This window comes from Narcine bancroftii, chromosome 5 (genome assembly GCF_036971445.1).
Source record: "Narcine bancroftii isolate sNarBan1 chromosome 5, sNarBan1.hap1, whole genome shotgun sequence".
Classification (NCBI taxonomy): Eukaryota; Metazoa; Chordata; class Chondrichthyes; order Torpediniformes; family Narcinidae; genus Narcine; species Narcine bancroftii.
Genome location: NC_091473.1, coordinates 167,500,705 through 167,525,494, shown reverse-complemented (window position 1 = coordinate 167,525,494; position 24,790 = coordinate 167,500,705). Strand labels below are relative to the sequence as shown.

The window sequence follows — 24,790 nt, the reverse complement described above, 5'->3', positions numbered from 1 at the left end:
TTCGTCCGCGAAGCCAAGCCAAAGAAGAAAGAATCTTGTGAAGCAAACAGTGTGATTGAAATGAAATGCAAGAGACTTCTCAGCCTGTTGGAACTTTAATAAAAATTGTTTTCCATGGCATTTATTTGGTTTCTTAAATATTCAAGGTAGATAATAACATGACATAACAATTCAACCTATTCCACCAACTCGCTGTAAACCATTGAACGGACAAAAACACAGTGCAAAAAAATTAACACCTCAACTGGACCTCACAATATTGCACTGCTGAGTGTGTTAATCCTTTAAATAGGGCACAGCACATTGCACAAATCAGTGTTTCATTCCAAGAATGATGCACATTAATAACAAAGTTGCGAATGAGTGAGTAGCATTAACATTACTCCCGTAGGGGTGCGGATGCTGATTAGTCTCCATTGGTGTGATCAGTCTCTGTAAAATGGAGGACTGCCTGTCCATTGTAGCATTGAGTTCCCACAGTGCAGATGACAACCCAGTCACCGCCTGTACCTGCTTGTCCACTTCCGACCAGCGTTCTGCATCCTCTTCCTCCTCCCTCAGATCGGCATCGCTCACTCCTGCTCCAGCATCATCTCTACACCCAGGCGATCCCTCTCTCCATCCTCCTTGTCAAGTACCATCATCAGGCTCTCCAACTCCTTAGAGAAGCTGAGTCTTTGTCAACCTCTGACGCTTGCGTTTTGGATGGGGTACTGTGGGTTGCATCAGGAAAAGGGCATCGATATTAGAATTATGTGCTTTTCTATGCAAAAAAACCTCAATTATACTATACCTGTCTCCTCTGGTGATAGTCCCACGTCACTACTTCCACAGAGAGTGAATTCTGCATTGTCTCTTTCGGGGACATCCATATCTGCGCCAGTAGAATCATCTGTGGTGACCTGGCCCTCCTCAGTCTATGTGTCTTCCCCATCAGTGCTGCTGGTTGCGGCACTGGGCAAATTAGGGCTCTCCAGACCACTAACTATGCTCAAAGGTGTTGATGAGCAGCTAGTCCCCCAGATATTGTGGTATTGCTCAAAGTATTGCCACTCCAAATGTCCACTGCCACTCCTCCTGTTGTGATCCAGCACCGAGTGGAACTTTTTCCTGAGGCTCTTAAGCTTGGCCACTACTTGGGCTTTACTATGGATGTGACCACATGCTGAAAGTGTACTGCCCAGGCGTTCAAATGTAGACCCATCCCTCACTGTCCCTGTCAGCTCCCTTTCCTGGGCTTCTTGAGACAAATGGTCAAGACGCCATCTGATCTCTGCATCTCCCCCAATTAGAACCCATTATTTCACTGATACCGTAAGCCTCAAATCTACTCCAAAATGAGGACGCACCTGCAATGCCCTGCATGCACACTGTCGGTGTCTTAAAATTCGTGCGACTGCGTCTCAGGCAGCGGCAGAACCCGGCGCTCCACCGATTATCCCTCCCAGAGCATGGTTGCACCTCGGAGGCACTCTGGGCGCATTCAGGTATGCCTTTAGCCGCAAGTGGGGTGGGGTGGGGGGGAGATTCTGCAGCTTTACAAGGGGGCTCTCAGGCTACCTGAAAGAGTTAAAAAACTGTTGAAAAGGCACTACTTTTAAAGAATGGGGGGGGGGGGAAACCAGTCTCCCCTCACAGATGAGGTCGCATCCAAACACCCGAAGCAGTAAAGACAAGTCGTACAGTTCGACCTTTTCCAAATCTTATTAAACACGACCTGAACAGTATTTTTGTACTGTCAACGGAAACCGAAACTCCCCCACGACGGCCGCCAAACAACTCGCCTCGCCTCACGCTCCCGCACTCTCCGCCCGGCGCATGCGCGCCGGGACATCGGAGTAACTGGGCTGCTGATTGGCTGGAGTCGCGCAGCGTGACTGGGCCAATCGGAGAGGAGCTCTTTCTGTCACCAGCAACCGCGATGCAGCTGACGACGGATCCGTGGTTGAGATCGGGGGCTCGGGCGGTTTAATTGCAAAGCGTGTGCCATGAATTTGGGGTAATTTGTGACTTCATTGACTTGTTTTTAATCCGGCAGTGGGCAGCGTGTCATCTCCTTGGTCCTGGAGCCTGGGGGGCGTCCCACAGGGCGGTACAAAGGGAAGGGTCTTGGTGGTGTGTGTGCGCCAGAATTATTGCACTCATTTCCACGTTTTAGACTCGAGGGCAGTGTTGGGAATGACTGGTTTGTTGACAAACCTCCTGCATGCGAAAGAAAGCTAAAGTTACCTTGCTCATGAGCCAGTGAATAGCTTTGGTTACCTTGCCCGGGGTGGGGGGTGGACAACCAGGGCATTTACCAACTCGATCTCACAAACAGGCCGTCTATTTTTTTGATGGCTCGATAAATAAGAGGCTTTTTTTTTCTTTCTTCACACCGTGTTAACACAACGGGCGAAGCCTTTAAACATCATTCAAAACATTTCCTCCGTTTTCCTCTTTTATATTCGTTAAATCCGGATTAGGATCCCCCTACTGCGACTCGGAGTGGTTTTCTTCGACAGATTTTTTTTTTAGCTTTTACTATTCTCGGGATACTGTGAATATTATTATGGTGAATTTTCCAAATTGTTTTTAAAAAACCTACTAGGCTCTGGAAAATTGTGGTAACGAATAGGAAGGAGGTGCAAGGCGCCCCACAAAGCCTGCTTCACTCTTTTTCACAGGATCGTGATTGTCGAAGTTCGTTTTGAGCATGAAATAAAATGGGGAATGTAATTGGTTTCTGGGAGAAAGAAATCTTAATGTATTTGCATATGTACATATTATGAAGAGTGTGAATTTCAAGCATATGATACTTGATTTATATTATAATTAGCAGTGTAATATTGTCTGGTGCATTTGCAATCCCCTGCACACTTTTTTTTAAAAAAAGTATGGTCGCCTTTCACAATTTTATTGGTTAAACAATTGTTGGTACAGTTAAGTTCTGTTGTTTGATCTAAGGCTTTTTGCAACTGTCATTAAATTTGTATTAAGTAGGTCAAGTCACCTTTATTTATCATTCATACCATCTTTGGCTTGGCTTCGCGGACGAAGATTTATGGAGGGGGTAAAAAGTCCACGTCAGCTGCAGGCTCGTTTGTGGCTGACAAGTCCGATGCGGGACAGGCAGACACGATTGCAGCGGTTGCAGGGGAAAATTGGTTGGTTGGGGTTGGGTGTTGGGTTTTTCCTCCTTTGCCTTTTGTCAGTGAGGTGGGCTCTGCGGTCTTCTTCAAAGGAGGTTGCTGCCCGCCAAACTGTGAGGCGCCAAGATGCACGGTTTGAGGCGTTATCAGCCCACTGGCGGTGGTCAATGTGGCAGGCACCAAGAGATTTCTTTAGGCAGTCCTTGTACCTTTTCTTTGGTGCACCTCTGTCACGGTGGCCAGTGGAGAGCTCGCCATATAACAGGATCTTGGGAAGGCGATGGTCCTCCATTCTGGAGACGTGACCCATCCAGCGCAGCTGGATCTTCAGCAGCGTGGACTCGATGCTGTCGACCTCTGCCATCTCGAGTACTTCGATGTTGGAGATGAAGTCTCTCCAATGAATGTTGAGGATGGAGCGGAGACAGCGCTGGTGGAAGCGTTCTAGGAGCCGTAGGTGGTGCCGGTAGAGGATCCATGATTCGGAGCCGAACAAGAGTGTGGGTATGACAACGGCTCTGTATACCATACTCACATGGTAAAGACAAGATGGCGTTTCTCTAGGACCATGAAGCATTTTTACATAAATATAAGTTAGAATAGAAGTTGAACACATTATAATGTTAAGATGTATACAGTAAAAGACTAAGGTACATTATCCACATATGGGAATTCAGGATCCTGATGGCTTGGGTGGAAAAAATCTGGACGTAATGGCCTGTGTGTTTATGGTGTCTCCTACCAGATGGCAGAAGGGAGCACAGTTTACTTGAGGGGTGTGTGGAGATCTTCACAATTATTATTCCCTTTCACCTACAGGGAATTGCAGTTCGAGTGATACAGCTTCCAGACCAGGCAGTGATGCACTTGCATAGGATGCTCTCGATACATCCTCTGTAAAATGTAGTGAGGATGGAGGGTGGGAGATGGACTTTCCTTGGCCTTCGGTGGAAGTAAAGGTGCTGCTGGGCTTTCTTGGCTATGGAGTTGGTGTTAAGGGACCAATGCATTATTTGATTGGAGGTACTATATTTTTTACAAGACCTTAGCTCTCCTTTGCATCATTTTGCTTCAGGACTTTAGTGACTATATCCCATTTGAATCCACTAAAGAGAGTACCAAGTTTTCTGCAAGTGGTTTTTATTCTGAAATAATATGACCTGGTTTCAGTGGTTTTTGTCTGTGAGATATCTCTTGGATAAACCCCCTTATTTTCTCATTGGATCTTTTTCTTCCTGAAGAGGTGAGTGCTTGGATTAATGCCCTCTATGAAAGTTAACACCTTGATCTGTCAGTTCGGTACTAAATCCTAAGCTCATTTCTGGAGTCAGTTTGAATCTCTGATTTTGTGATTCAAAAGCAAGAATACTAATACTGAGTTCAGAGTGCTAAAAAAGAGTTTGATTCATTTGTATAATAATAGGAAGCATATAGTTGTGATAACATTTATTTGTCATTACTAAGTTTTTTGTTGGTGATGTTAGCAACAATATGTAGTAATGTAGTACCGCACGGATGGCAGTCTCTTCAATCTGAGGCGCCTGCAAGCTCACACCAAGACACAAGAGCAACTTGTCCGTGAACTACTCTTTGCAGACGATGCCACTTTAGTTGCCCATTCAGAGCCAGCTCTTCAGCGCTTGACGTCCTGTTTTGCGGAAACTGCCAAAATGTTGGCCGTGAAGAAAACTGAGGTCCTCCATCAGCCAGCTCCCCACCATGACTTCCAGCCCCCCTACATCTCCATCGGGCACACAAAACTCAAAACGGTCAACCCGTTTACCTATCTCGGCTGCACCATTTCATCGGATGCAAGGATCGACAACGAGATAGACAACAGACTCGCCAAGGCAAATAGCGCCTTTGGAAGACTACACAAAAGAGTCTGGAAAAACAACCAACTGAAAAACCTCACAAAGATTAGCGTATACAGAGCCGTTGTCATACCCACACTCTGTTCGACTCCGAATCATGGGTCCTCTACCGGCATCACCTACAGCTCCTAGAACGCTTCCACCAGTGTTGTCTCCGCTCCATCCCCAACATTCATTGGAGCGACTTCATCCCTAACATTAAAGTACTCAAGATGGCAGAGGCCGACAGCATCGAATCCACGCTGCTGAAGACGTAGGTCACGTCTCCAGAATGGAGGACCATTGCCTTCCCAAGATCGTGTTTTATGGCGAGCTCTCCACTGGCCACCGTGACAGAGGTGTACCAAAGAAGAGGTACAAGGACTGCCTAAAGAAATCTCTTGTTGCCTGCCACATTGACCACCGCCAGTGGGCTGATATCGCCTCAAACCGTGCATCTTGTCGCCTCACAGTTCGGCCGGCAGCAACCTCCTTTGAAGAAGACCGCAGAGCCCACCTCACTGACAAAAGACAAAGGAGGAAAAACCCAACACCCAACCCCAACCAACCAATTTTCCCCTGCAACTGCTGCAACCGTGTCTGCCTGTCCCGCATCTGACTTGTCAGCCACAAACGAGCCTGCAGCTGACGTGGACATTTACCCCTCCATAAATCTTCGTATGCGAAGCCAAGCCAAAGAAAGAAGAAAAGTAGTAATGAAACAATGCTTTGAAGTTGCTTATGGATTGGTTGCTGGTTCAGGTTTTGTTCAACCCAATTAAGTAGAATGCTGAAATAGGTTTGAGGACTGAAGAGCGAAGGAACATAAAATTCTGTTCATATAAAAAAAAGGTCCATTCTGGACTTCAGGTCTTGACTAACCTCTAATTTGTTACATCATATTCTGATCTTGATTGCTTTTCTGCAGTTTACTTCAAAAAATCTATGCCCCTTGTGGTGGGGTAGGGAGGAAGGAGGGGGAGACAGAAGGAAATCAATGTTTCATTCTTCCTAAATTGCCCTACAGCAATAATCTGAAAAGTGTAGTCAACTGTCTCCCAGTTGAATACTAGATGTGAAACCAACTGGGAGAATAAAAGATACATTAAAAATTGTATTAGGGATCATTAGGGATCAGAGGTGGAGAGGGTGAGCAAATTTAGGTTCTTGGGAGTCACTATGTTGGAGGATGTTTCCTGAACCCAACACACCAATGGCATTGTGAAGAAAGGACGTCAGTGCCTCTATTTCCTCAGGAGTTTGCGGAGGTTTGGTATGACACCAGAAACCCAGGCAAATTTCTAGAGGTATGGTGGAAAGTGTATTGGCTAGCTGCATCACTGTCTGGTCTGGGAACATCAATATTCCTAAAAGTAAAGCCCTCTAAAAGGTGGTGAACACAATTCAGGACATCACAAGCAAAACCCTTTCCCCCCCTAATGAGTATATCTATAGGGAACACTGCCATCGGAGGGCAGCAGGAATCATCAAAAACCCACACCACCCAGCACACCCTCTTTTCTCGCTGCTGCCATCAGAAGAGGTATAGACAAGACTCGCACCATCAGGTGCAGGAATGGCTGCTACCCTTCCACCATCAGACTCCTCAATGACAAAGTCAATCTGAGATTTATTTAAGGACTCTACTTGTGCACTTTGATTGATTTTCTTTGTTCTCTTTGTATTGCAATTTGTTTACATTTGTAAACTTCAGTTCTTTTATTTGGTTACATGTTTATGTTGTCTATAGTTTATTTTTGCACTTCCGTTTAGGGGTAATTCTGCCACACCTGCAGGAAAAAGGAATCTCAGAATTGTGATGTATGTACTCTGACAATAAATCTGAATCTCATTAGGAACTTTTCTTCACTAGGAACAATTAATAAATGTATGTTAGCTCTATAAATTAAAGAAAAAGTTGGACCAAAAAAAGACTTCAACAGGTTTGTAAGATGCATTCTAACAATTTACTCTTGCTTGTAGGGATGGTTTGAAGCTTGAAACACAGTTTTTGAATGGAAAGCCTAAATTAATTTTAGCACCTTGTGGTAAGTGTTAATTTTAGTAGATGATTTTGAGGGTTTTTTTTTAAACTAGTTGTCCATATTAACAATTAATGATGCATTGAAGCTGTACTTTCTTGGATGCAGTAGGGTAATTGTTCTTTATTCTGGTCTTCCCCTGTATCATTGATGAAAATATTTGTGTATTCACTTTTTAATCCAAGTCAAAATGTTTTGTCAGTTCCTTTTCATTTGACTTTCTGAAGTGAAAATAAGCATTCCCAGATTGTGAAACTATTTATTTCAAAATCATGCCATCTATGCAAATTTGTACAGTAAGTGTATTTTTGTAAGTCAATATATTTACTCTTCTTGTTCAGTTAATTTCATGTTTTAATTAAAAACTTTTTTAACATCTCAACCAACCTTTTTTGATAAGCTCTTGGACTTTATCATTATATGTATATATCCATCGGGCACACAAAACTCAAAACGGTCAACCAGTTTACCTATCTCGGCTGCACCATTTCATCAGATGCAAGGATCGACAATGAGATAGACAACAGACTCGCCAAGGCAAATAGCGCCTTTGGAAGACTACACAAAAGAGTCTGGAAAAACAACCAACTGAAAAACCTCACAAAGATAAGCGTATACAGAGCCGTTGTCATACCCACACTCCTGTTCGGCTCCGAATCATGGGTCCTCTACCGGCACCACCTACGGCTCCTAGAACGCTTCCACCAGCGTTGTCTCCGCTCCATCCTCAACATCCATTGGAGCGCTCACACCCCTAACGTCGAGGTACTCGAGATGGCAGAGGTCGACAGCATCGAGTCCACGCTGCTGAAGATCCAGCTGCGCTGGATGGGTCACGTCTCCAGAATGGAGGACCATCGCCTTCCCAAGATCGTATTATATGGCGAGCTCTCCACTGGCCACCGTGACAGAGGTGCACCAAAGAAAAGGTACAAGGACTGCCTAAAGAAATCTCTTGGTGCCTGCCACATTGACCACCGCCAGTGGGCTGATAACGCCTCAAACCGTGCATCTTGGCGCCTCACAGTTTGGCGGGCAGCAGCCTCCTTTGAAGAAGACTGCAGAGCCCACCTCACTGACAAAAGGCAAAGGAGGAAAAACCCAACACCCAACCCCAACCAACCAATTTTCCCTTGCAACCGCTGCAATCGTGTCTGCCTGTCCCGCATCGGACTGGTCAGCCACAAACGAGCCTGCAGCTGACGTGGACTTTTTACCCCCTCCATAAATCTTCGTCCGCGAAGCCAAGCCAAAGAAAAAAAATATATGCCCTATATGCCCATTACAGGTTCAGTACCCCATATCCAAAACACTTGGGACCAGATGTTTTTTAGTTTTGTGTTTTTTTCCATTTTCGGAATGATGGAACTAAGCAGCACAGTAGCATCAGGAGAATATCTTTGCCAGAAACAAAGATTTTGGGTTTTTTCCCCCTCACATTTATTGTAATCAAACATGGGAAAGTCAGGTGTTGGTTCCCCCCCCCCCCCCCCCCCCCCACTTGTGACAATCATGTCAGCGCTAAAACTAAGTTCTGTTTTTGGATCTTTTCAGTTTTTGGAACCGAGGATATGGGGTACTCAATACTGGATAACTGCTCATTATGACCTTTATTTCAGGGAGCATGCTAGGTAAAAATTGGCTTTCATTTTTCTGACATTGCGAAAAATGATTTCATTTCAAAAAGCGTTTATAATGCAAATTGTAATGACTGCATTACACTGAAGTGCTCAATTCACTATACGCTGTAATGATCTTTGTTTACCAGTCACAACACTTGTAGGAATATGGCCCACCTCCAGTACTTTTATGATTTTTTTTTAAATCTTTGGGTGAGGGGGAGAAATGAACTGAATGAATAGGTGAGGGTCTTTTGTCTATAGAATATCCTTCTATTGGAAACTCGGCAATATTTTAACTATTGTGTGACATGTCGGTTGCCTGATGGTGCCGAGGGAAACTTCTTTTTGGAGTTTGAACGTCATTTATCATGTAACTGCTGAGAGAATTAAACACTCAGTGAATGCACAGAGGTAGAGAATCAGGATAGCGATTTATCATTGGTTTGTACCTGTTGAGTGGGTGGGTGGTGATAAACAGCAGAAGCATGTTTGTCCCATATCCCACTTTTGTATCTCTCTGGAACTGCCTAGATAAAGCTAGCTTGCACAGTGACTTTTTTTCTACAGCCAACATTCAAATGATTGGTCTATGTGCAAAAGATGGTCCTGATTTATATTGCAAAGGAATAATTAATTGATAGATATTTGGTCGAGCAAAATACAGGCTAAAATTGAGATGATAAGTTTTTCTTTACCATTGTAATAACACTACTATTCTGGTCCCTATTCTTTATCTTTGTAATTTGATTTCATTGTTAAATGCTATGAAACTTTCAAGTATTTATTTTTCTTTTGTGATCAGTATTCTCAATGAAGTTCTAAATTTTTAGTAAAAACAGGACTTTTTTTTAAGGCTTACTGTATGGCTGTCACGCAAAGCTACACTGAGAATCTGGCATTGGCAAATTTTTTTGGCCTCCAGATGCTATTTCTGTTAAATCCCAATGAACATTTACATGATATACTATGGCGACCTGCTACCTGGCAGGCATCCCGGCACACAAGATGCAGTCGAAATGTGCCGATCCTGTAAGGACCATGACTGCTAAATGGGCTTTCTTCATGGGCTGCAGGTTGCACGAAGGGAAATAGCGAGCACTGGCGGGAATACTGGCCTATCCACAACTGCCAAGCCGGTGACGTCATTTCTTCCGGAAGCAGCGTGACACCAAGCCCAGTGGGCCTATATAAGGGCAGGGCAAACCGTCAATAAATCAGTAGTGACTGTACTCATTGTAAGCGACTGTAAGTGCCTTGTTTTCACGCCCTGCCATAGCACGCGTAAACACTGACTGGTCCTAATAGCACTTTGGACCTGACGATGGAGGAACAAGCAACACTCCACGCAGTTTCACTGAAACTGCCAACATTCTGGACTTCACAGTCACTGGTATGGTTTGAGCAGGCTGAGGCCAAGTTCCACATTCGACAGTTAACAGCCAACACCACAAGGTAATACTACATGGTGAGTTCGCTCGACCAGGATACAGCCACCAGGGTTGTTGGTTTCCTCCGGAGCAGGGCAAATATGTGGCCATCAAGGAGCTATTAGTCCACACTTTTGGGCTCACAAAACACTAGCATGCAGCACGACTTGCACGTGGACGGTTTGGGGGACAAGGCCCCTTCCGCTCTCATGAATAACATGTTAGCGTTAACTGGTGGCCACTAGCCTTGCCTGCTCTTTGAGCAGATCTTCCTGGAGCAATTACCGGAGGATATACAACTGCTGCTTACCAAGGATGACATCAGTGACACTAGAAAGGTCGCAGCTCAAGCGGACATCCTTTGGGAAGCGAAAAGAGACTCCAGCATTGTGGAAGACCAAATCGCAAGGCCTTGTGTGCAGCAGATGACCAGCAGGCCCTAGTGAGCAGTACTGTTTCTATAACCAACGTTGGAGTTTGGAGGCCCATGCCACATTCTCTGCGTATTTCAGGGAAAAGCCATGGCCGACCGTTGCTAATGGCTGCGGCGCCTAGCCAATAAGACAGCCTTCTCCACATGTGGGACTCTATTGGGGCAATAGTTTGTAGTTGACACTGGGGCTGAGATCAGCGTCCTGCCACCCTCAGCTCACGACACCCGCAACAGGAAACTGGGCCCAGGCCTGAGGGCCACAAACAATTCCAACATTCGAACCTTTGGTGCCCGCAGCATTCTACTTTGCTTTGGGAACAGCTGGTTCATGTGGACATTCACCCTGGCAGCAGTGCAACAACCAATACTGGGGGCAAACTTTCTCAGGGTTCATTGTTTGTTGATGGACCTCAAAGGGTGGCAGTTAGTGCACAGCAAGACTTTCCAGACCTTCCCCCAGGGGAGGCCAAGCTACCTGCCCCCCACCTACATTCTGTCACAACTGGCCATAAAGTGTTTGTATGCATTCTGGAGGAATTCCTCTCCATTGTGGTTCCACAATTTACTTCTACAGAACCAAAACACGGGATCTGGCACCACATCCTCACTAAGGCCCCCTGCCACACACCAGGGCATGATGTCTCTTACCCCCCACCCCCGAGAAACTCAACCTCGCAAAGGAGGAGTTCCGGAAAATGGAAGAGATGGGAATAGCTTGGCGGTCCGACAGTACCTGGGCATCCCCTGCACATGGTATTGAAGGCAGCAGGAGGATGGAGGCCATATGGGGACTTACAGAGGACACAGATATTCTCCAAGGTCGACCTCATAAGAGGCTATTACCAAATCCCAGTCCACCCGGAGGACATTGCTAAAACCACCACCATCACACCCTTCAGTTTATTTGAGGTCCCTAGGATGCCTTTCAGGCTTAAAAACATGGCTCAGACTTTCCAGAGGCTGATGAATGTGGTGGACTGGGATCTCAAGTTTGTGTTCATTTACTTGAGATGACATTCTGATAGTCAGCTTCAACCACCGAGAACAAACGGCCCACGTAAGACAGCTATGCACCTGCCTCAGCAAGTTTGGCCTGATCATCAACTCAGCTAAATGCCAGTTTGGGTGAGAGGCAATTGACTTTCTGGGCCACAGAATCAATAGACACGGGGAGACTCCTCTGCCCAAAAAGTTAGAGACCGTCAGGTATTTCACCAGGCCACATACAGTGAAGGGCCTCCAGGAATACGCCGGTATGATTAATTTCTATCACTGCTTAATACCAGCGGCCCACATCATGCGCCCATTATTCTCGCTCATGGCGGGGAAGCAAAAAGAAGTTGAATGGAACAAGGAAACGTCGGAAGGCCAAAGACACCCTGGCCAACGCCACGCTTCTGCTGCATTCGAGGACAGATGCCCCGATCGCCCTCATGGTGAACACATCCAACACAGCGATTGGGGATGTACTTGAGCAATTGGTCGGGGTCAATGGCAACACTTGGCCTTCTTCAGCAGGCATCTCCAGCAGTGACCATGAACTCTTGCCCTTGTACTTAGCGGTCAGACATTTTTGGGTATTTTCTGGAGGGGAGGAGATTCATGGTCTTCACAGATCACAAGCTGTCAACTTTCGCATTCAAGAAAGTGTCGTTCCCATGGTCAGCCAGGCAGCATATTCACCTATCCTACATATCCAAGTTTACCATGTATATCGAACATATCATCAGGAAGACCCAATGTGGTGGTCAAAGCACTGTCCCAGCTGACAGACCAGGCAATATAATCCCAAGGAATTGATTACACCGCCCTAGCCTAGGCACTGCAGACGGACCCCATCATCCCTGCGTACAGGACACCAGTAACCAGACTCAAGCTGGAGGATGTCTGCATAGGCCCTGGCGACCAGACCCTCTTTTGGAATGTTTCGACCAGCAATGCTCACCCCATCATCCCAGCAGCATGGAGATGACCAGTGTTGGACATGGTGCACAACCTGTCGCACCCGGCCATCAGGACCACCGTCATATCGGTAGCAAGCAGGTTCATTTGGCATGACCTCCGCAAGCAGGTCAGCCAATGGGCCAGAACTTGCACACGCTGCCAGTCGTCAAAGGTACAGACACGCTTCAAAGTGCCCCACCACACCCCCCCCCTCCCCCCCGGCCATTCAAGCTGGCACGAAGGCAATTCAGCCATGTGCACATAAACATTATGGGACCACTGCCGGTGTCATGGGGCATGGTACCTGTTCACGATGGTGGACCATCTCCAAGGAGCCCAGAGGCAGTCCTGCTGGCAGAAACCTCAACAGAGGCCTGCGCCAAAGCCCTAATAAACACATGGGTGGCCCAGTTCAGAGTCTCTGAGCACCTGACCTCAAAAAGGGGTGCACAATTCACCTCGGGTCTCTGGGCTGCCTTAGCTAGCCTCCTAGGAGCCCAATTCCTCCACACCACAGCATACCATCCCCAGGTTGGGGTAGAGGTTCCACAAGCACCTTAAAGCTGCCCTGATGGCCCAACTCAAAGGTTGGAAACAGGTTGAAGAATTGCCGTGGGTCCTCCTGTGGATCTGCGCCACACCAAAGGAGGACTTCAATGCCTTGGCAGCAGAGATGGTGTCCGGAGCACCCCGGTCATCCTTGGGGGATTCCTGGGCACCACCAGGGAAATGGATGAACCACCAGCGGCAGTCCTTGAGGGACTGAGGGAACGGCTGGGCATACTGGCCCCGGCACAGCCCTCATCGCACGGCCAGCCCAAGACATTCATCCCCCGGGACTTGAGAAGCTGTGCATACATCTTTGTGCAATGAGAGGCGCACTGGGGGCCACTACAATGGCCATATGAGGGGCCCTATAGGATAGTCGGGCATGACAGGGCTACGTGTGCTGGACATTGGGGTAAGGAGGAAACATTTACTATTGACGACCTCAAACCAGCACGTTTGGAAACAAGCCAGCCGATCACTCCACAACCTCCACGCTGCAGAGGCGATCACTCCACAACCTCCACGCTGCAGAGGCAGGCTGCCCAAAACCAAGGACAGTGCCCTGATTGCTGGTTCGTGGGGGAGGGGGTGGTGTGTGGCAGCCCACCACCCAGATGTCCTAGCACACAAGATGGTGTCCGAATGCAGCGATCCTGCAAGGGCTTTCTTCACTGGAAACGGCGAGCACTGGTGGGAACACTAGCCTATCCACGGCCAGCAAGCCAGTGATGTCATTTCCGCTGGAGGCAACGTGACAACCTGGCCAGCGGGCCTATGTAAAGGCAGGGCAAACCATCATTAATCATTAAAGTGTCTTGCTTTCATGCACTACAATACTGTAATATAAAAAAAACTTTCCAGTAAACCAAACAACTTGAAGGTTGCAGGGCAGACATCAGCCAGAATTTTCTTAATGTTTGCACAGCAATTTATCCGATGTTCACTATACTTGAAACAATCTTATTTTCTTTTATTGAGCAGGGAATAATGTTTAAAAATGATTAACTCTTTTCCTCCCCACAAAATAGTATATGGTGGTGGTGGTGAGCAATAATACATTTCTGCCTGCTCCTACCTCTACCATTCTTACTTGTCAGTTAATTTAATTGACTCCATTTTATGTATACTTTTTTCTGTGTGTGATTTCTTATTTAAATAAATGCAATTGATATTGCAATGTATATTTAATCTGAAAACTCATTCTTTTTTATTGATCTAATCTTATTACAGATGTTTCCTCCAAAGAAACTAAGAGAGTAAGTGGTTTAAATTCAGTTATCATTTATATATTGGAAGAGATATGGAGTTGTGACATTCTATCACTTCTTTTCCCCCTCAACAAAAAAACCAGGCTGAGAGAGAATTTTAATTGTATGTTCATCCCTAACCTGCCCTGCTGCTGGCTACCCCAACCTCAAGATACAACCTCAAGCAGTCTTCTGACTTCTTGTGAAAATTTGTATTTTGGTACTTATTCCTATAGAAGGTAAATAAAAAAGTTGTATGCCTTGTTGATAGGGAATTGACCCCTTTTGCATGATTCTCCAACTGAAGTTGTTTCTTTACAATAGTCTTTCTATTTAATAAATAAACCTTTAAGATAATGGGCATACATTTTATCTAATTCTAATCTCGTCCAGTCTGGTTTTTCCCTTGTTTGATAAAAATCTGATAGGTATCTTAATTGTGCGGCTCTATAATAATTTTTAAAGTTTGGCAATTGTAAGCCTCCTTGTTTATACCATTCTGTCAATTTATCTAGTGCTATCCTCGGTTTCCCCCCTCTCCATAAAAATTTCCTTATTATTTTCTTTAACTCTTTGAAGAATTTTTCTGTCAGTTGTATTGGCAGTGCCTGAAATAAGTATAATATCCTTGGAAAAATGTTCATTTTAATACAGTTTATCCTTCCTATCAGTGTTAGTGGTAGATCTTTCCAATGCTCTAAATCGTCCTGTAATTTTTTCATTAGTGGATTACAATTGAGTTTATATAATTGGCCTAGATTTTTGTTTAAATAGGGGAAAAGATCTGAACACATATTATATAAATGGGACGAAAAAATTGGTACAACATAGAACTTCTCCAGTATTACATCATCTCCTCAATATTTGGAAGAAGATCCATGTAGAAAGAAATAAAACAAATTATCAATTACCAAAACTAATATTGACGCAAAATAAGCTACTCCCTTTTACAATAGACAACCTTTCCTTTAGAGAATGGGAAAAAAAAGGGATTAAAAGAATAGAAAATTGTTTTTCAGGAAGTAGATTCTTATCCTTTGAACAAATGAGAGATAAGTACAATATAACTGGAGATACAGCGCTGGCATATTACCAACTGAGATCCTACTTGAAGGATAAATTAGGAAGCAATCTGAGTTTACCAGAGGGAAGTAACCTTGAATATGTGATTACAGATACAATGTTAATCAAAAGATTTATAACAAATATGTATATTAAACTGCAAGAAAAGGAGAATGAGGAAACAAATGGTAAAACTAAACAAAAATGGGAACAAGATTTAAATATAAAGATAAAAAAGGAAACATGGGAGAAATTATGTTCTGGAACGATGAGAAATACAATAAATACGAGGCTACGTATGATACAATATAATTGGTTACACAGACTATACATTACACCGCAAAAGTTAAATAAATGGGACCCAACAGTATCTGATAGATGTTTTCGATGTAAAAAAAGAAATGGGAACAACAATTCATGCAATCTGGACATGTGAGAGAGTAGAAAAATTTTGGGATGATCTCAATCAGATATTAAATAAAATAACAGAAAACAATATACCAAAGAATCCAGAGATCTTTCTCCTAAGTAACATAAAAAACAAAGAATTTGGAATTGATTTGGAGGATGCACAAAAAAGATTTGTAAAGATAGCCCTAGCCATAGCAAAAAAATGTATTATGTCAACCTGGAAATTGGAAGATAATTTGAAAATACAACAATGGTATATAGAAATGAATAAATGTATTCCATTAGAAAAAATAACATATAGTTTAAGAAATAATATTGAAATATTCGAACAAGTATGGGAGACTTACATTAAATACAATAGCGAAAACCTACCGGGGACAAACATTACCTAAGTTGATGGAAGGAGAAGGAAAGAAAAGAATGGACTCTGTAGAATTTCTGGTGTATTTTTGTTGAATGACAACATTGTCTGACTGAATTAATGCAACCTAGATTGTATACCTAAAATGGATGGGGGGGGGGGTGGGAGGGTGGCTTGGGAGGAGGGAGGGGGGGGGAGAAAAAGTCACTGTAAATGTGTGAAAAAGAAAAAGTGTATAACATGGCTATTGTGATTTATGGTGTGAAAAATAAAAAAAATTTTTTAAAAAAAAAGATAATGGGCATACATAAACCCATAGCACTATGCTCTACTCGCTTTACACTTTGACTGAACTTTGTAGTCTTCGGAATTCTGCAGAGGGGGAAAATCCCAGTGAGATCTTGCATCTCCATTGAAGCAGATATTGACCCATTTCATCTTGTTCTTTCCCAACTCTTAGCCACTCTCTCATCCCCATTTCTCCACCTACCGTGTTCTTCCTTCTGCCATCGCCTTCCATCTCTCTCGTGCTTTGTTGTTTTAAGAGACTTAATGTGGGTAATTAAGGAAATGCTTGGAATGCTTTGTGCATAACCTCAAAGGCATATCTTGACTACCAAGAGTGTTCAAATGAGGCAAGTAGAGTTTATTTTCTTTTCGGGGGGTGGGGGGGGAGGAATGTTTAGGTAACTGAATTGAAATTGTTGTTATTTGTAATACTTCATTTACTGATCATTTTAAATTTTTGTCAGATAAAGTGCAAGAACAGGATAACACATCCACTGAAGTCCAAACAAATTTTGCAAGTTAATTCATCTCATGAGAATAGGCCGAAGGCAGAGAAGCCTTTGAAACCTACTGTAACCAACACTATTGCTGCACCTGGGAGAGGGGAAAGCACAAAACTGTTGATTACAGACAAGAAGACAGACAACAAAACCAAAAGAGATGGTGAAACAGCTCTCAAAAATATACAGCCTAGAACTAAAGCTTCTGTAAAGAAGCCTAGTCCAACAGAGCAACAGATATCAAAGAAACAAAAGATCTCATCTGAAGAATTAAGAGAGAATTTGGTATGTCTGACCCAAAAGCAACTTCAACAGATCTTGGCATCTGTAAGCCAGGTGAACAAAACTTGCAACCAAAAACAGCAAAGGGAGAAAATTACAAAATCAGGTATGTGATGATGAAGCTGTGATTCCACTACCATAGTTTTGGAATTTGGACAAAGTCAAATATTTGAATGTTTGTTTGTTTTTCTGCACTTGCTTCACCATTAACAGCTGCTCTATGATTTTATTTTAAATACTCAAGGTCAGTCAGCATCTGTGGAAAGAGAAACAGAATTAAATGTATCTTTTAAAATTTTACAGCACAGTAAAAGCTCCTTCTGGCCATTTAAACCCATGCCACTCAATTACATCCAAATAAACCTACAACCCCCCCCGCCCATGCACTTTGAAGGGTAGGAGGAAAATAGGAGCACCCAGTGAAAACCCATGCAGACATGGGGAGAATGTAGAAACTTCCTTACAGACACGCTGGATTGGAACCTGCACTGCCGTCACTGTAATAGCGTTGCACTAACTGCTATGCTAATTGCGCTGCCCCAAATGTTTCAGGTTGAAGATGAAAAAATTGTTTTCTATTTGGAGGGACACTGGCAGATGTATTTCAACAAGGTAAATGCCTCTGCTAAGGTGAGACAAGGATTGTAATGGGAATGTGTTTGGCCAAATGGGTTAGTGCATGATTACCGAATTCTAACAAAGTCCAAAAAACAAATTGTTGCTAATAGCCGGATTGTCGTCATGCCCAGCAGATCAGACTGTACTAACGGAGCCATGACAATGTGTTGTTGCTCAAGCTTGTGCTGGGGGTCTCAGTGTAACCATGCAGGCAGTTAAAGAATTCTGAACTGAAATATTAACTCTTTCTCTTCCTGCTAATGATGTCAGACCCACATTTCAGATTTCAAGCTAATGCAGTTTTATTTTTATTTACAGTCCTTTTATACTTCCTTAAGCATGACCTTCATGTATAAATTTGAAAAATCAAAAATGAGAGATTAGACTTTACCATTCACAATGCAAGTTTAACACTGAGTAATTGGGTTCAAGATATTATGTCCTAACATGAATAGTGCATGGGAGTACCTGAGAAGGACATAATTTCATTTGGACAGCACTAGGCAAATTTATTTTTTGTCTGCCATAATATTGGCGGGAAGTGATACAAATTTACGCTCTCTTTTTTTCTCCCTCCCACCACACTATCAATTCTCCCCCCACTAGCCTTCACAAACAAGAGAACATATATGTCATCTGAGAGGAAGATGTTGTAAAGGGGACCCTTCAAGGAAATGTTTTTACACAGGATGATTGATATCTAGAATGTGCTGATATAGGAGGAGCTAGAGTCTGATCCACTCACCACCTTAAATAGACATTTAAACTAGCATATGAAATAGGAAAGGCATAGAATGATGCAAATGATATTCATGAAAATAGGCAAAAAGGATGGCATGGATATTATGGTTGTAAGAGCCAGTTTCTGTGCTGTTCAACTCTGATTGACATTGCACTCTATTGTCTAAATTGTTAATACAGAACATTTTTTAATCAACCAAAGGAAACATTTACAACAGAGACAGTAACGTTTGAATTTTTTTTCTCATTAGGTAAAGGAATTAAAGAAACTGAAGCCACAGATAAGGATCTTAAAAAGGAGGATAATCCAACTTTGCTGAATGGAGATGGCTGCAGCAATAATGAGGCCTCACAGGACAATAGTTCATGTCAAGAACCACAGGCAAATAAAACTCCTGGATCAAAGGATGAACAAGCAAACATTTTGCAATCCGAAAACATGGGTAATAAGTAGGTATCTAAAACAAAGCAAAATAAATTAATTTTTACATTTTTTTCATGCTGACAGTAAAAGCACACAATGCTTTTGATGAGTCAAGCAGCATCTCTGCGGGGAAACAAATGTTAATGATTCAGGTTGGAAATATTTCATTAGAGCGAGGTAAAGGAAAAAGTTGAATAGCCATGACAATAAAGATTACATCTAGAATAAAATATGTGGAATTGTGCTATAAAAAGAAAGCTGGTGGTGGAGGAACTGGCTTCTGGTAAGAATCTTTGAAGAATACCCTGAAGTCCCAAGGTGCGCTGATTTGCTAAAGTGCTATTGGTCCTCCAGTCAAGCGTTCAAAAGTACTTATTTGCATACTTTAAAAGATATTAGCTCAAGCTATATGGAGCTGGGAAATTGGAGCACATTTCTGCTCTTCTGCAGCTGAGCCAGGAACTAAAAACAAAATCCTGCACTTTATGCAGATGCATGCTGCTGGCATGGGAAGTATCTTTGTCCACTGTTGACTTTCCTCCTTTTTTTTATTTTAGAGGCATGACTAAAAAAAATTGTTAATAACTATTGCTAGCATTGCACAATCGAGCAGTGCAAATTTGAAATTTACTTTTCAAAAATTTATTATTGTACTCGCTCATACAGTTGTAGGATTCAACTTTTTTATCCCATATTTCAAAATTCTCAATTTTAGTTGCGAATTAGAACATGGTTTAAACAAAAAAGTCAAGATTCTCTTTTACATTTTTTTAAAGACTACAGTAGTTTTTTTCTGTGACCTTTCTGCCACCTTTCCCTTTAAATGTATAATCTTATTCACCACTTGGTGTACATGTAGGAGATCCCTATCATCAACACCAGGAGCGGCTCTGGCAGAGATATTTAAATCTTTGTTGGCCACAGATGAGGTACCAGATAACTGGAAGACTTTAATGAAGAAGGCCAGTGAGGTTAAGTTAAATGGCTTGATGAATGGCATGGTGGCTGTAGATGGTGACAACCATCTTTTCACATTGTAACCATAAGTAAAATATTTTTCTCCTCCATGCAATTCCAGAACTTGAATTTGGATGTTGTTTCAACAAAGCAAATTGCGGGAGTCACGTGATGGAGTAGTGGCCGGACGGTGAACTCCAGCCCTCTCCAGAAAAGTTGGGAAAAACAAAGGAAAACACAAAGGCACAGAAATAAAAGTTACAGAAAAGTGAGTATAAAGGTGGAAAGAAGATGGCGACAAAAAAAGAAAAATCGAAAGCAACGGTAAGAAGAGAGGAAGAGAAGACAAAGGAGGAAAAAGGTGAAGGCCTTACCTGTCCGAAGAGGCCCGCTGCGGAGAGAGAAACCCGCTCCCTCAGGTCGGTAAATAATGGACTACAAAAATGGCTCGCAGAGCCGAGTAAAAGTGCGCAACCGCGCATGAAAAAAAACACACCGACGGGAGGGGGGACCAGCTGGGGAGTCGATCTCCACAGCCGGCAACGACAGCTGCAGAACACCTGCAGCAAGAAGAGACCACAGAAGACAATAGAAACAAGAAAGAAGAGGAGGAAAGGGCACCAAAGAAACAACAGATGGTCAACCCAGAGGAAGAAGAAGAGGAAGAGTACAGTGAAATAGAAGAAGAAAAGAAAGGCAAGGTAAAGGATATACTTACTCTTATTAAAGGATACATGGAGTCATTTAAAGAATGGCAAACACAGGAATTTAAGGATTTAAGAAAAAGAATAAACAACACAGAAGAGAAAATAAATAAAATGGAGATGACCTTAACAGAAATGGGAAAGAAAATGGACAAGATGGAAGAGCGGGCAGTAGCAGCAGAAATGGAGGTAGAAGACTTAAAAAAGAAATTGGAGAAATCTAATAAAAAAACTAAAGAGACACAAGAACTACTAGCTCAAAAAATAGATACAATGGAAAACCATAACAGAAGAAATAACATAAAGATAGTGGGCCTTAAGGAAGATGAAGAAGGCAAGAATATGAGGGAGTTTATAAAAGAGTGGATCCCTAAGACCCTAGGATGTCCAGAACTACAGCAAGAAATGGAAATAGAAAGGGCACATAGAGTATTGGCCTCTAAACCACAACCACAACAAAAACCAAGATCTATTGTAGTAAAATTCCTAAGATATACTACAAGAGAAAAGGTACTGGAGAAGACAATGGAAAAAGTAAGAGAGGGCAACAAACCACTGGAGTATAAAGGGCAAAAAAATCTTCATTTATCCAGATATAAGTTTTGAACTCCTAAAGAAGAGAAAAGAGTTCAATACAGCAAAGGCGATTTTATGGAAGAAAGGGTATAAATTTATACTAAAGCATCCAGCGGTATTGAAAATATTTATTCCAGGACAACAAAACAGACTATTCTCGGATCCAGAAGAAGCACGAAAATTTGCAGAACAATTACAAAAATAGACTGAGGGAGGAAGACGGGTAATGAGAGTTAAAATGATCACGATTGATATGTATGTGGGTAAAGACAAAAATAGACTGAGGGATGAAGACGGGTAATGAGAGTAAAAATGATCACGATTGATATGTATGCGGGTAAAGAGGTATAAGAGTGAATAGAGACAATGAGCATATATGAATGTATCTGTACTTAGAGGAAAATATAGATAGTATAGACAAGAATTAATAAGGGAAGGTAATGTAATAGAGAGAATAAGGAGGGAATTAAAAGAGTGACCTTTGTGACATATGAAAAGTGAAATCTTTTCTGGGGGAGGCGGGGTGGGGGGAAATAGCGGTCACTGCAAAATCAGTTGACGCTTGCGAGTGGATTCGCAAATCCAAATGGAGAGGGGAGATGTGGTTGTCCGACAAGGGATAAAGGACAACTCAGGAGGTGAAGGGGAGATTGGGGATAAATAAGATAGAAATAGGAGAATAAGGAAAATGTTGGATGTTGTAGGAATGTTGTCTTATAAAGAGTTGAAAATAAGAAAACAGAAATGGAAAAGGAGGAAAGGTAATGATGGAAAAACGGAAAGAGAAGATAAACAAAATATAAAAGGGCTACGCTGAACTATATGTCTTTAAATACTAATGGAATACATAACCAAATTAAAAGGAAGAAACTACTAAATTTAAATGAATAAATGTATTCCATTAGAAAAAATAACATATAGGTTAAGAAATAATATTGAAATATTCGAACAAGTATAGGAGCCTTACATTAAATACAATAGCGAAAACCTACCGGGGACAAACATTACCTAAGTTGATGGAAGGAGAAGGAAAGAAAAGAATGGACTCAGTAGAATTTCTGATGTAATTTTGTTGAATGACAACATTGTCTGACTGGCTTAATGCAACCTAGATTGTATACCTAAAATAGATGAGAGGGGGGGGTGGGGGGGTGGTTTGGGAGGAAAGGGGGGGGGGAGAAAAAGTCACTGTATATGTGTGAAAAAGAAATAGTGTATATCATGGCTAATGTGATTTATGGTGTGAAAAATAAAAAATTTAAAAAAAAACAAAGCAAATTGCATGGTTTCCTGGGATTGCATACAATTAGTTAAATAGCATGTTATCTTTACCTTGGCCTACAATGGTAAACTTCATTTAATTTTAAAATTGAACTGCAAATCTTTCATTAAACTGAGCATCAAAAAATTATTTTGTGAACAGGCAGACTTTGAGCAGAGCAACCAACCAAACCAAAGATGGTCTTTTTGGAAATCTTGGAGAAAGAGAAAATGCAAAAGATCAACTGGAAGCCAAGAGAATCCAATGGAAAAAGGAATTGGGTACATGATGATGTTCATGATATATTTTATTTGTTTGGAAGAAACAGTTCAGATTCTACTTTAAGAATAGCTGAGGCCTGTCATTGATCAATTTTTTAAGCTAGTAAATCAGATAGAAACTTCTGGAGACCAAACAACCATTTAACTATGAAATTTAAAACTTGGTTGCTGATTACCCCGTGTTGTGCCAAAAGAGTTCAGAAAAACTCTGTTCATCAGGTATTTTGATGGTGCTGGACCGGGAGTTTTTTTTTCCAGATTATTCCAACGTATCTCCAATAAAGATAATAAACGTGCTGGTGTGCTGTAAAATTTAAAGGGAATGTGGGAAATGGCTCTGGTGAGTTTCAAGGGAGCTTGGAAAAGAGAACCCGATAATATTATTCCTGGGAATGGGGTTTCTGCTGTATCAGCATGGCATGCAATCTTGTCTCAGCCAGATTTCTGAACAATGAGAGCATGAAATATCAGTGTTTTATTGAACTTTAAAGGACTTGCTATTGAAATCCTATAAGGGTAAAGAAGTTGCTCAAGTTTCTAATCAACAAATTAAAAGCTTCAACCTGATATATTTTGCAAAAAGTGAATTTTCAACCCCTAATAAAGTCATAACTGAGTTTCATCCCTTTGGACGTTTTGAATGACAGATTGATAACGAAAATTCATTTTTTTTCCCCCTTTGCCCACCATCCATTTTCTTCCCTCACTTTCTCTTTCATTCACTACATGTCTTTACATTCAATAAAATGTGTCCTGTACTTCCTAGTTCAAATTTAATGTCATGTATATCATAAAACAGTGATAGAAGTTGTTTTAGACCAGTTGGACATATCCTACATTGTACGACAAATAAGACACCATGGAAAAGTGCAGTTACAAGGAGGGATAAGTTGGTTTAGAGCAAAAGCAGCATATTGGAGGTTCAAAATTCAGAAATGTGATTTATAGCAATTTTTGAACATGTAAAATGCACAAAACAACAGTGCTTTTTTTTTATGACAATAAATCTGATACTGATTCACTCATTGATAATTGGGGGTGGAGGGGATCTGTCCTTGAACGTGCTGGTGCATGATCATTGTCAGTGGGTACGTGAAAAGAGTCTCCTCATTTCCAGGCACCATAATGTTTGGGACATTTGGCTTCTCAGGTGTTTGTGAGTACTCGGGTATGTTTAATTGCTTCATTGGTGCAGGTATAAGAGAGCTTGGCTTGCTTCTCAGCTTTGTATCATCTTTGGAGTTTGTAGTTGCTATTTTTCTACATGAGGACCAGAGATTTGCCATTATGAGGCTGAAAAACAAGAACCTTAAGATTTCCAAAATCAACTGTTTGGAGCATCATTAAGAAGAAAGAGCATACTGTTGAACTCAGGAATCACAAAGGAACTAGTATTCTAAGGAAGACTTCCACTGTTGATGACAGAATAATTATCTAATCAAAAGGTAGAAGATACTCCAAACCTGTGTCTAACAGATCAGAAATACTCTTCAGGAGGCAGCTGTGGAGATGTCAATGACCACTGTCCGCAGAAGAATTCATGAACAGATGCAAACTATAGATTAGCCACAGATAGAATACCACTCCCCGTACGATTCCTGAGCTCACCAGTATGCTCTTTCTTAATGATGTTCTAAACAGTTGATTTTGGTCATCCTGAAGTTTGGATGATGTCTCTTGTTTTATTTTCATTGGCAAAACTCTGGGCCTTTGTAGAAAAATGGCAACTAAAGTCTCCAAAGGTGATCAAAAGATTCAAAACAAGCCTAGCTCTCTTATACCTGTACCAATGAAGCAATTAAACATTCCTGAGTACTCACAAACACCTGTGAAGCAAAGCATCCCAAACATTAAGGGGCCCTGAAATGTATAAAAAGTACTGTGATTTCTACATGGTCAAACCAAAATGTATACAAATAACCTTGAATAAAATCTGCAATGTGCACTTTAATTACATGTGAATCGTTTGATTACAATTTTAAAATTGTGTGCACAGGGTCAAATAAAGGAAAAAAGGTGTTTTGCCCAAACATTATGTATGTTAAATTGAACAGAAAAATGTTGAAAATTGCAATT

The 24,790-nt window shown here is 42.1% G+C and overlaps 1 protein-coding gene across 6 annotated transcripts in view; it reads left to right on the top strand.

The window, feature by feature from the left end:
* Positions 1-1,898: 1,898 nt before the first annotated feature.
* Positions 1,899-24,790, top strand: part of ccdc66 (coiled-coil domain containing 66) — a 55,195-nt gene continuing 32,303 nt past the window's right edge. For all 6 annotated transcript variants that reach the window (XM_069939652.1, XM_069939651.1, XM_069939650.1 and 3 more), the window contains exons 1-6: positions 1,899-1,999; positions 6,968-7,032; positions 14,232-14,257; positions 16,835-17,258; positions 18,763-18,961; positions 22,596-22,714. In XM_069939652.1, the coding sequence (XP_069795753.1) occupies positions 1,989-1,999; positions 6,968-7,032; positions 14,232-14,257; positions 16,835-17,258; positions 18,763-18,961; positions 22,596-22,714 (844 nt within the window). In that variant the 5' untranslated portion in view covers positions 1,899-1,988. The remainder of the gene's footprint in view (positions 2,000-6,967; positions 7,033-14,231; positions 14,258-16,834; positions 17,259-18,762; positions 18,962-22,595; positions 22,715-24,790) is intronic.